General features: G+C 36.8%; 1 protein-coding gene across 1 annotated transcript; it reads right to left on the reverse strand.

The window, feature by feature from the left end:
• Positions 1–7,773: 7,773 nt before the first annotated feature.
• LOC111395032 (protein FAR-RED IMPAIRED RESPONSE 1-like) lies at positions 7,774–8,820 on the reverse strand. Its single transcript, XM_023021056.1, has one exon. The coding sequence runs from the start codon at positions 8,818–8,820 to the stop codon at positions 7,774–7,776; it is 1,047 nt and encodes a 348-aa protein (XP_022876824.1).
• Between the last annotated feature and the right edge of the window lie 4,871 nt (positions 8,821–13,691).

Consider the following 13,691-nt stretch of genomic DNA (forward strand, 5'->3'; position numbering starts at 1 on the left):
TTGTGTCAATCTCGATCATCGATCATATCTTTCACTCCACTATCAAGTCAATATAAATCGAAAACTCCTTTTCGACTTATGAGTACACCTTGGCCAAGGATTTCATCATTGACTTAATTGAATGAAACGCAGATCATAATCTCCTACTATCTAAGAGTGACGAATCCTTTATTGATCAATCACAACCTTCATACGATTCTTGACGTACCCGAACGATGTCGTATTAGCGGCCATTTTCATAGCAACATCCAACACCGCCAAAGTATGACTGTCCTCATATAAGGTACCATGACGACCTCAAGTCAAAGGACCAATTTCACTACCGAACGTTAGAGATTAACCACCGACACTCAGATAGTTATCCATGTGGAATCTCTCGACGGGTCTCCAATGTTTTGTTCTATAACAAACATCCACGTGTTCATTTAAGTGTCACCACACTTTAACTTGTGAGATCAGCTACTTACTTCACAAGTAAGAAATGCCACACGTGATGGTCTATCCGTAATAACGATATCCGTATCTCGTTATTACTTACGACCACGGATGATTTAAGATTCAATCAGATGTAATTTGTATCTCACAATCACAACTCCTTGTGATTAATAAATTACAAATATTTGAATCTACGGACTCTATTATTTATTTAATTGTCTATTAATTAAATAATAGATCTGCCATTTAATTGCATTAATTATATATAAAAGTATTTATGTCCAAAGTCGATTGGACCTAGGGCATAATACTTACAATTTCGTCGTCTTTCTTGTCCACATACATCTCAACAAAATGGTAACAAAACAAAAACATAGGCATCTTGTTGAGATGGATCTTACCCTTCTTGCTCAATCGGGTTTGCCTAAGACCTTTTGGGTTGATGCTTTCTTGACAGCAATATTTATTATCAATCGCCTGCCCACCAAAGTCCTCAATTTTGCTTCTCCATTTGAAAGACTTTTTCACCTGCCTCCTGACTTTAGTTATTTTCCGTGTTTTGAATGTTAGTGCTTTCCTTTGCTTAGACCTTATGTGCATGACAAACTCTCATATCGTAGTACTCCTTGCATTTTCCTTATCTATTGCTCAAATCATCGTGGGTATAGGTGTCTTGATCCTTCCACCTGACGGATTTACATCTCACGCAATGTGATTTTTGATGAAACGGTGTTCCCTACTCGTGTACAATCTCTGTTCACCGTACCTATCAACAGTACAGCCTCCTCAGGTAGGTTATCACCTCTAATATTTCTCCTCATTTTCCTTTATCACCCTCACCCCATATTACTTAACCTTCTCATCCTACCACCATTCTTTCGCCCTAATTCCTATCCTGTTACTCTTATTTCACAAAATCGTCAAGTTCCAGGCTCTCCTACAATTGATAATTCTACCTCCTCTTTGCTTCAAGCTACATTTTCTCTTCCAATTGCCCTTGATCCTCAACATCCCAATTCACCTCCTATAGCTTCTCCTTACCATGTTGTAACTCGATCAAGGACCAATAACCTTAAACCTTGTGAATTCCCAGACTTTCAAATGATTCAAATGATTTATTCTACACGCCACCCTTTTCGAGCTTTGCATGCAGGTGCCATGATCCCTGAGCCACATTCCTATGCCCAAGCTGTTTCTATGCCTAAGTGGTATGCTGCAATGGAGAGTGAATTTCAGGCATTGTTACAAAATGAGACTTGGGACATTGGTTTATAGTCCCTCTGGTAGGAATGCCATACCAAACAAATGGGTTTTTAAAACAAAGCAGCAGCCTGATGGGAGTCTTGACCGTCGTAAGGCACACTTGTTCCTATTGGCTGTCATCAATAGAGTGGTCTTGATTTTCACGAGACCTTTAGTCCAGTCATCAAGCCATCTACTGTGCGTCTGATACTTGCTCTTGCAGTCACTTTTAACCCGGATATTCGACATGGCATCTTGGATGAAGAAGTATATATCGCTCAGCCAAAAGGGTTTGTGGCCGTTAAGCATCCTGATTTTGTAAGCAAGCTTCATAAGTCCAATTACGGTCTAAAGCAAACACCTCGTGTGTGGTTTAATCGTCTCCCCACTGCTCTATTGTCTCTTGGATTCTTAAGCTCTCAGTTGGATCCTTCACTATTTACATATCATCTTGGGTCTGTGCATGCTTTCTTGCTTATTTATGTGGATGACATTCTTGTTACCTCCAATGATCTCTCCTTCATCATCTCTCTCATCTCCAATCTATAGGAAGATTTTTCCATGAAGGATCTTGGTAATTTATCCTACTTTTTGGGCATTGAGCCACCCGTGATCAAACTAGCCTGCATCTTCGTCAAACTCAATATATTATCAATCTCTTGGAGGGGCAAGATGATAGGTGTTCGTCTCTATCGTGCTCCATGTGTTTCTGGATTCAAGCTCTCCAAGTTTGATGGTGAACTACTCGTTGATCCTTTTGAATATCGCCATACAGTTGGAGCCTTACAATATGTAACTCTCACTCGACCAGATATAGCTTACTCTGTAAATCAGCTCTGTCAACACATACAAGCACCAACCACTGCTCACTGGACAGCTGCCACACATGTTCTGTGATATCTCAAGAATGCACTTGATTTTGGGATGTTTTATAGAGTTGGACCTATTGTTCTCAATGCTTATTGTGACTCCGATTGGGCTAGGGACCCAGATGATTGTCGTTCAACATGTGGATATGGAGTGTATGTCAGCCACAACCTGATTTCTTGGTCAACAAATAAACAACCTATGATTTCTAAGTCCAGTACAGAGGCAGAGTATCACTGCCTAGCCTTGGTCACAGCTGAAGTTTACTGGATGCGCATGCTGTTGTGTAAGTTGCAGATTTCTCTTGATTCTCCTCCTGTAGCGTGGTGTGACAATGTGAGTGCTCTTGCTCTAGCATTGAATCCCATCTTTCTTGCCCGATCCAAGCACGTTGAAGTGGATTACCACTTTGTGCGTAAAAAAGGTGGCCAACAAGGATATAATTATTGAGCACTTATCTACTAACATGCAACTTGCCGATATTTTCACTTAGGGACATACAGCAGATAGATTTTGCTATCTTCGTGACAAACTTTCCGTTTGTGATTTACCTATCAGTTTCCGAGGGGCTGTTATAGAGATAAACGTTGCAGCACCCATCTGATGATAAAGATAAACATCTTTCTCCAAAGTCCTAACTCTACATGACTTCATCTTGTTAGCAAGCTTTATCCTTTGCAACCAACTTGTAAATCCCTTTATTTTTATGTAAATCTTCTTATGTAACTGTAACTAACTGATGCAATAAATACAAGGTAATGTACACTGTTTTTCTATGTGACCAAATCAGTTTTATTTTTAAATTTTTCATAGTACGTGTGATGCTTCTTGCGGTTGCCTCCTAAGAATTCGACTAGGTCGAAGACTAAAATTAGGTTGGGGTTGAGTGAATTGTTAGAGGATTTGGATGTTGAAGACGATGGAAAAATATTGATTTCTTTGGTTTCAAATAGGGCTGTAAGCAAAAACCGCAAAATCGGAAAACCAAACTTAAACCGCATTTTAGAAATCGTCGGTTTGATGTCATGTGAACCCGGTCAATGAAATAGTTTTGAACCAAACCAAATCGGTCAAAATGATTTGGTTTAGGTTTGAAAATTTTAATTACGGTTTAAAACCAAATCAGACCAAAAAAAAAAAATAATTATATATATATATATATATATAAATGGAGTTTTTTGAAAATTCATTCAAATATGTAAAATTCAATAGTTTGCCATTTGTGGGTATTTTGTCAATTTCTAATTTTCTAATACATATATATTGTTATTACCTAATAATCCTAATTTATATCTAATAATCTCAAAACTAACATAATCTATCAAAAGCCCTTTTTCTCTTTAGAATTCAAATGAACTCCAACCGACACCTAACACAGTCTTGAGCCACCACCACCACACACACTTCTTCTTCAGATTTTTTACACCACTTCAAAGTTGAATTGTAATCTATTACACCAAATCGGAGACAAAGAGATCCTATGCCTTCGATGATAATATTTGCTACGAATAAAGTTTCAAATCAATATTTTTTTGAGCAAACTGATGTAAAAATTTGAAATTAAATGCGTTTCGTAACAACGTACAAACATAATCTTGTGTATTTGTTATGTTAAGATATTATAAATATCTGATTTATTATTGTGGTTGGTTATTCTCTTTATCTAATCAGTAACATTTTTTTCAGATATGATGATCACAAGGTCTTGTTGGATATCATTATATGTTATATTTTTTGGGCCTTATATCTCGTTTAGTAGACTTGTATTGTAACGTTATCATAACGTCATTAGCCTAAAAACGATGAACAAAAATGAAAAAAATTATGTTTTAGTTTATTGTGATTTCACTTTGATTTAGTAGATATTCAAATTTATAGTAGATATATTTAGCACCTGTTCAAGCCATATTTTCCATGTTATCATAATGAGAAAATTGACCGTTGGAGAGAAGGCTGGGTCCCATGCACGAAACAATAGGTCAACAAATGCGATTGGACTTGTAGGATAATGATCCAAATTTTCGTTTTTTTGTCCCAAAAATTTGGTTCAAACAAGGGCTTAGATTGTTCTAGTAGTAAAATATAAATATATATTAGATTCAATGAATTAATATCATAAAAGTAGACATACAAAAAAATACGACGAAACCGACGATTTAAAATCGGACCAAACCGTTAGGTTTATGTTTGAGTTTTTTTCAAACCGTTCAAAATGGTTTGGTTTAGGTTTGGATTTTTCTCAAACCGGTTTAAATGGTTTGGTTTAAAAATTTGTCAAAAATCAGTAAAGTCGGACCGCTTACACCTCTAATTCCAAAGCCTGGAGGAGATGACATCACCATTGATGGTATCAAGATTATCTATGCTTCTTGAATGCATATTTAATGATCAAATGCAATATTGAGCTACTTTTGGATTTGATGTCTTATGTATCGCTCATGTTTTACACTTAAAAAAGCTTAATTTGGTGTATTATAATTTTAAAAATGCGTTTTCATAATTACATATGAATTTGCTGCTTCTTGCAACTTATTTCTTGTTATATCCTTTAAACTATGTCGATTTATGAGTTTGCGAAATTAAAACTATTATCGTCTCAGCTGGAAAATACGACTGATATTAGTTCAAAATCAATGTGGTGTACAGACTAAATATTACATGTTCAAATTGTGGGTCTAAAGTAGAAATCGATCCTTTCGCAGATGGTATGCACAAACAAAAGTCTGGACACATTCTGAAACGGTCAGAGGAATTTGGGTTTTGCAGAAAATTATTTAACCAAAAATTTCTCATTGGGCATGATCACTAAAAATTTAGTACTACCCTTTTCCAAAAATGACATGCCATGTTCAGTGAAATTTATTTTCAGATAGAAAAACGCTTCAAGTACAGGATGAGGGTCACAGGCAGGTTACAGGATTTTGAATTTCATGATGTGGCAAGTGAATTTAAAAACAAAAAAACTTTGACCCGGAAATGGAATTTAGAATTCATTTCACCTAACCTAATTCATTTCTCTTCCTCACCGAACTCGTTGTCGCTGAATGGCTGAATCCACCGGTGGCGCCGTCTTTCATCCATCTCCGGCTGACACATTTAGTTGAGATATGTGAACCCGTTCCTAGAGCCAACCTCACAAAACACTTCGTAAGTCGTCGATGACCATTTTCAAAGGTTCTTGGTAAGTCGTTTGCCAAACGACCAGTAAAGAGCACGTCTCCAACCAGATATTTGAAACACCGACATTGCTGCAGTTGACAAGGTACCACTGAGGTTTTGGGTTTAACTTTGTCGCATCTCTTTTTGATTTTGGCATCATTCTGGTCAGGGAAGACTTGACGATCTGTTTCTAGTTCTCTTCATCATTATGTTTCTGTGAGATTGCAATTGAAATTTTGACAACCCGATCAGATTGTAGCAAACTGAGCATCTGAAATCATTTTGAAGAATCAGTATATTTCCGTAGCACCACCCAAATCATTTTAATATTCACAGAACTGAATATCATGATTTGGGAATGTTACGTTCTACAAACTTGCATTAATTTTCATCCTGTGAGTTCCTATTAGTATATTTTTTTCAGGTGTAGGGCATCATTTTGCAATTCTGTCCGTAATTCATTTGTTCTGAATGTCAGGATGAGAGGGGCGAATTTTGGAGTGTGTCACAGTTGTAGAAGCATAGCTCATTATTTCAAGGAATGCCCGAGAAAACTTAGATGCCCATGGTGTCCACATGGAACTCAAAAATGTTTTCAGGTTGAGAAGAACACTGGTAACAGGGGTCGATTATTCCGAACTTGTAGTGATGAGTGCGGGTGCTTCAAGTGGGTTGAAAATGAAGAATCAAGCGATGAAGAATCGAGTATCGTTAATGAAGCTGTGAATGTCGTGGCTAACGAGGAATTGGAAGAGTTGCCAACCATGTTTGACTCTCTTGCTCGAATAGCCAGCAAACGAGACGTCGAGATTTCGGTGAACATAACATTTCGCAAGGGAAAAGGACGTGAGGAGGATCATGGGAAAAGAATGGGCCCAACACCCGTTGAACGAGTCCTTTGTATTGTGCTTCGGTTATCGTTAGTCGCGAACTAGTTATTCATACTGTGTTTGAGTTGTAGTTAGTTGTTGAACGAGTTATTTGTATTGTGTTTGTTTTGTGGTTACTTGTTGAACTCACATTGAAGCACTTTTGCAACTACTTTGGTAGGAGCGAAGTGACCACGATAAGTAATACATGAATTCAGTTTTATTTTCATTTGTCAATAGCAAATTTCAGAGCTCTACGATCACTTCTCAATGTTTATTAAGTTCACGTAATTTTTATTGCGAATATGCACTTGAGTTTCAGAGACTCAATCAGAAAAATCGACAACAGAAATTGGAGTCCAATGCATCGTGGGAAAATACCATGAAGAAGATGGCTCTATTTTACATGAAATAGTCCACAATTCAATGGATCAACAACAGAAAATGGAGTCCAATGCATAAAAAAGAAGATAAGGGAGCAGTCCCTGAAGCTGAAACTGAAAATGACGAAAACATGAAACCGGCTTCTTCTTCCAGCATATCGAATACCATCAAACTGGGAAAGTAGACTGAAACTGAAGCTGGAATTGGTTTATGGAATTTGTAGAGAAATCATTGGAAAAGGGCATGCAGAAGATCTAAATAATAGATTCAGAAACAGAAATTTAGAGAGAAATGTGTTACAAATCATGAAGGAATACAAACTAAAGTCAACTGAAAGAGGGCAGAGGCAGAGAGCTTAGATAGGTATCATGACGGAATACAAACTAAAGTCAACTTTCCTTAACCTTCAATAGTCATACATATCAGTTATGCAGGGAAAATAACAATGTTATATATGAACAACAAGAACAGCTGCAAAGAAGAACAGACCTAAAGGAAATAAATTATATTCTTAAGCATAAGGAAATACGCGAAATAGAAGAAATCATGTACCACAAAATGAGTCGCAATCCCATTTCTACAAAAATAGATATGATACTTTTCCTACAAAAAATAATGTGATGCATAAACCGCGATTGCTAGTCGAACGTCCTATCCACAAGCTGATCATTGCATCTGTTGTTGGCTGCCCTTGTTCCCCTACATTATGTCAAACCCAAAATAAGACTGTGAGGAAATTAAAAAAAATTAACTTGAAATATATCAACACAGTTGAAAAGTATGCATACCAAAAAAGGTTGCGAACATGACAATGGTGTCAGCGATGAGCACTGTTGAGATGCTCAACATTAGGTACGCCTTCATCCGCAATATTGTGTCTAACTCTTGGTCTCTTGCCTTTTCCTGAACTCGAACTTGCCTGCATGTACATCGTTTGCGTATATGAGAATTTGGATTCTAACTTTGTTTCAATTAGTAGGCTATGAGAATAAAATACCTTTACTTTCTTCGAACTCGACTCCAACGGGCCTCGTTGTCGAAGTTTCCTTGGCGCACCCTTCCTTTTCGACAATATAGGATCTACTACATTGACGGCGAAATGGTTTTGAGAATTCGACCCATGAGATATTACATCATTTCGATGAGCACCATTACTCGACTTTGTCAGTATGAGTTCCTTCACTTGAACTTTTATCCACTCCATTACCGCCCGTGCTCGGGCTTCATCATCCGCAACAAGATCCGCCACCTCCGAAAATGCCTGACACATTTCATCATACCTCATCTGTGCAGGAGTACTGATCAACCCGTCATAGTGAACTGCAACTCTCGTATGTGCTCTACTTACATCCCTCCTCCATCTCCTCAGTATAAACTTATTAGGCAGTATTGTTACATCATTACGGATCAATACAGCGATTGCATGCCTACAAAGTATCCCTCGGAACTCAAATAAGTGACAGCTGCAAACAATGTCACATGTATCCCTCGTAAATGAAATCGAAAAAATCTTTTTCGTCCTATGCTCGCCATATAGTAGGACATCCTCCCAAACTTCGTAAATCGCATTTGGACATCCCTCTAAAACTGATATGATGTCACAGTATACCTTCCCAATGAACTCAGTTTGAACTTCTTTGAACTTCGTGATAGTGTAAACTTTTTGATATTGCTTTTCGATATCATAATTCGTCACGCATGGTACCATTTGCGAGTATGATTTAAAATCAACTTGAAACTCTTTCTCAACCTTACTCCGTAGTGCTCTTTCATATTGTTCGACAAATTGCTTCAAAGAGGTCTTTGAGTGCACGTATCTGTCAAAGAACGCATTCATACTCTCACTTCGTTGTGTTGTGGACATGCCCGCCTAGAATGTGGTCTTCAAGAAACACGGTACCCAACGACCTCTGTTTTCAAACAATCCCAACAACCAGTCATTATCCTACAAATTGTACGCATCAATCATCATCCTCCAACCATTTTCGAACTCGTCAACGAGTCGTGAATCATAGACTAATCGATGTATAGTCGAAAAGATCGAAGCCTTATCAACATGATAACCAAACTTCTCAGGCAACTTCTTAAGGATATGCCACAAACACCATCTATGCTTCGTATGCGGAAATACAATCTCAATGGCATTCTGCATTGCCCTGTCCTGATCAGTAATTATCCCATGCGGTGCTTGCCCATGCATGCACTGCAGCCATGTCCGGAATAGCCACACGAATGTTCTAGTGTCCTTATTAGATACCAAGCCACAACCAAGCAATGTCGATTGCCCATGATGATTGATGCCAACAAACGGGGCAAAAGGCATGTCGTATTTGTTAATGAGGTATGTTGTGTCAAATGTGACAACATCACTGAACTCCTTGTATGATTGCCGACACCTATTGTCTGCCCAGAACACATTCTTAAGTCGGAACTCCTCATCTAAATCCATACAGAAGTAAAATCCTAGGTACCGTGCTTGCATGTTTGAAAAATATGATTGTATTGCAGCTACATCTCCTTCTCCAAGTCATAGTCGTCTTACTTGTTCAATATAATTTCTACAATCCCTCTCCACGAAAGTCATGGCCTCATAACCACCGGCTTCCACCACTGTGGAGTTGTAACTTTTGTGCAGTGGAATTCCTGCAATATCATTCACCTCTAGCTTTCGTTTCACGTTAGCAGACAACTCACGATTGCATCGATACAACCTAGACTTCGAAGGACTCATTTTGTGATTGTGCTTGAGGTGGGCTATGTTTATTCTCCATTTTCCATTGCTCAATAAAGAAGCCGAGATCCTTGCTTTACAATCTGTTTGACATGTTGGTTGTTACTTCAAAGAATTGCTTGTACCATAACTTCTTCTGCCCTCGCGGCTACAAGTGAATGTCACATATCTCACAACTCCATCGCCCCCCTTTTTCCAGTTCCTTTTCCTCACAGGAAATCCAACTTCATAAGCATATCGTTTATAGAACTCGAACACTTCTTTTTCGTCATCGAACATCATACCCACCTCAGGTGCATTCACACCATCTTCTCCGACCTTATCATTTCTAAGTATGTTCACATTGTTCACACCATCTTCTCCAACATTCTCATTCTCAGATTCAGCCAATAAATCATGATACTCCTCTTCCATAAGTACTATTCCTGCAATGAAATAATAAACAAGCATTACCAAGACATTACCACATAGCAGCAGAAATAATTTCAGAACTCCATTTGTATCGCACACAAATTTGACAAAAATAACTTTACTTTAAAGTAACTTTTAACATTAGCCAAACAATAATTTTTGTGAGGATGAAAAAGGATTAGGAATGATTTTCTGATTCCTCTTGCTTCAGCATAAAACACAACATGAAGACATGCATCAAAAGTGTATAACAAAGAGTTGAGGAAAGAAGAAAGCTCCAACAACATTTGTAGCTTGGAACCATACAACAGAAATATGTAAAAGATTACCAACTTCAATAGTTGTTTCTCATGATTCAACTATCTAATTCAAACAAAAATCAAGGACCAAACTAGAAATTGGAAGGACATTCGGTTGCTACATGCTACGGTTTCGAGAGCAAATACCGAACTCGAACACTATTATCTTGGTCTTGCTCCCAGTTCCTACCTACACAACAGTAATTAGACCTATTATGCTTTATGTTAAGAGTATTGTACACTTTAAAGGGTAAAAAATATATAAGATGAACAAAGCATAAATCAGGTTGCTAAGATAGACACATGGTGGTACTAAATAAAAGACCTATTGTCTCAATTGCATCAAATGGCAAAGAAATCAGCACTCTTTCCTCTTCTTCCATATTTCAAATTTGGTCATATAAATAATAAATTGTGTGATTTTATGCAAGTGTACCCACAGAAAGTTCTTCTCTATATTCCCATTAGAAATTCAATTTATAAAACCATACGCTGAATAGTAGAAATGATTGGCGAAGATACCTTTCCACGCACCTTCGAACTCTTATCTGAACGAATACAAATAACAGTTTTTTCGATTTCACTTGTGGACTGAAGCGCCATCGAACGATTAGCCGGATTTAGCTTCGGTCGCGGCAACAAAAATGCAGGGCACAACTCAGATTCTACTTCAGTTGCGGTTGTCGAAGGAGGAAACGAAGGCCGGTGGGTGAAACTTGTGTTGGTAGGTGAAATGGGTGCCGCCAGTAGGTTGGTCGGAATGGAGGCAGGCGATGTCGAACGGAACATTGGGGGTGGGTTGCAGTGGAGGGAAATGTCAATGAACTTGCTGTTCTTTTGTTCGTTTTGGCGGGTCTCATTGTGGTTTTGTCTGTCTTTTTTTTTTTTTCACTTGCCACGTCAGACATTTCAAAATCCTGTACCACCCCTGTGAAACCCATCCTGTACCTGTAGCACCACCCTTTCGGATAACAAAGGATGAAAATACTCTTTTTTTAGTTTTTCGAAAGGATGAATGATTGAAATCGAGAAGTTTGTAACTGAAATTGGAGGAGTACGGCTACACACGAGCACAATAGATGTCATTTCTATTACAGTAAAGAATCTTCTGGCTAAAAAAATACAAGTGAATTTTAGATAATGTAAAGAAACCAATTGTCATTATAAATTGGCTTCATATGTGCTCAAAAGAGATGTTGGGGTGTAACAAAGGTGCTCTTAAGTCAATAAGCTCGTTCACTCAAATGATGGTAATCGAGTGTCAAGTTTTAACTTTTTTCTCACTAGATATTAATTGATTTTCAGATGAAATGATTGAAACTCGATTCTGTTAGTGGTATAAGAGTAGGATAATGGGTTCGAGTCACAAGAGTGTCATGTTGACTAAAGTGTAATTGGGGTGCAATAAGTTCGCTATTAAATCTATGAATTGGTTCACTCAAATAATGGTAATCAAATGCATTAATAAGGTCTAGTCTTCTCTCAATGAACACTAAGGGTGCGTTTGGTCACAAATATTTTTCTAAAAAATGTATTTTTTCCATCAAAATTTTTACCTTTGTATTATTTGATTGACATTTTCTTCCACGGAAAATATTTTCCTACTTTTGGTCACGTGACTATATTTTTCTCAAAATTAAGGAAAATATTTTCTTTAGAAGGAGTAAGATTTTTTCCCCAAGGAATTCACTCTTTCTTTCTCTCTCTCATCTATCCACTCCCTCTCATCTACTCACCAATAAAAAACGGACACGTGTAATATTTTCTAGGTTGAAAATTAAATCAATCAAACACTTTGAATTGACAATTTTCATGCAAATAAGTTTTAGACAATAGAATTGTCTAAAATCTTTTTTTTTTTCCATACAAATTCTATATTTGCAATCAAACATACCCAAATTAATTTTCAGATAGGATTATCGAAGCGCGAAATTATAGGCGAATCATGTAGTACTGGCTTCGGTAGTTTTGCGAGAGGTGTACATGATTTCTACTGAATTGGTTCACTCAATTCATATCAAGTTCTTCGTAGTGTCAAATCATCAATCCTAAAGAGTGACGAAGATAAGTACAGATGTACAAAAGATGTAATATGGCTAGTTTTGTTTCGATATTTTGAAGGAGTTTAAGGAGTCTAAATTTCAATTTGTTTGGCAATTATGTCGGTCATCTCTTATTTTTCTGTATGAAATGAATACATTTTGGGAGATTTTGCCTCTTTGAATCCAAATTCTGTTATTCAATGTTCAATTGACAATTATTGTGATCTTGTACTTGTATTTTGCTTGTTACGATACTTCAATTGTTTAAAAAAAGTAAATAAATCAGAAATATGTAATAAAGAAATTCAACTTTACCATTTTCGAGTTATTTATCAAGATGGTTTAAGTTCATTCGATGGTTATATGAATACTTTGTGATTTTATTTTATTAAGTTTTATAATCATTATCAATTTATATTTTTTGCACTTTCATTTAAGTATACTATGGAACCAAGAAGATGTTGAAGTTCTATTCATTTATATTAATGTTCAAGTACTATTCATACATTTGTATGACGAAAGTTTTATATTATAACGATGAACTATGTACAAGTATTATTACTTTTCAAGCATATACACACACATGGAGTAAACGGGACACCACCGAGCATGTCCACGTTATATTAGTATACGCGAAGTCTGATGGGACATTACCTAGGTGTGACCAAGTTTATATTTAGTAGCGTCTAAATTTTATTTATCAAGTCATATTTCAAGAATTACATGTATAGCATATTATATTTAGTAAATACATTTTATTTATTTTTGTTTGACGTCTTTGAGCTTCAGCGAAGTAAAATTTATTCACTAAAACAATTTATTAACTATTATTAGAAAGGGTCTGAAAATATGGTAAACATACTAAATCCGTACATTGGTACAAGCATCTGTTAGGAATTAAGACAAATTAAACAATTTTTTAAGTAACAAATAACGTGGCACACTACAATATGCAATTTACATCCTTGTCTGATACAATCAACAACTCTAATTTAATTAGAACATGACATCAACATACATGTGTCTTCCAATAAAAATTACTACTTTATCTCCTATTTGCAATTGACGCCCTCTTAAGCTAGAGCATTTTCAGTGCTACCGAGGATTGCAAAAAAATGGTCATATAAGTAAATGTAGACAATATCTAAAAAGACCACCTCCAACGTAATTTGAATGGGACTAGATAACATAATGAAAATGTATCGGGCTACAAATCGTAGAATGATGGTTCAACTCCGTCCTTTTGGCCCCA

The sequence above is a fragment of the Olea europaea genome, chromosome 6, assembly GCF_002742605.1.
Source record: "Olea europaea var. sylvestris chromosome 6, O_europaea_v1, whole genome shotgun sequence".
Lineage (NCBI taxonomy): Eukaryota > Viridiplantae > Streptophyta > Magnoliopsida > Lamiales > Oleaceae > Olea > Olea europaea.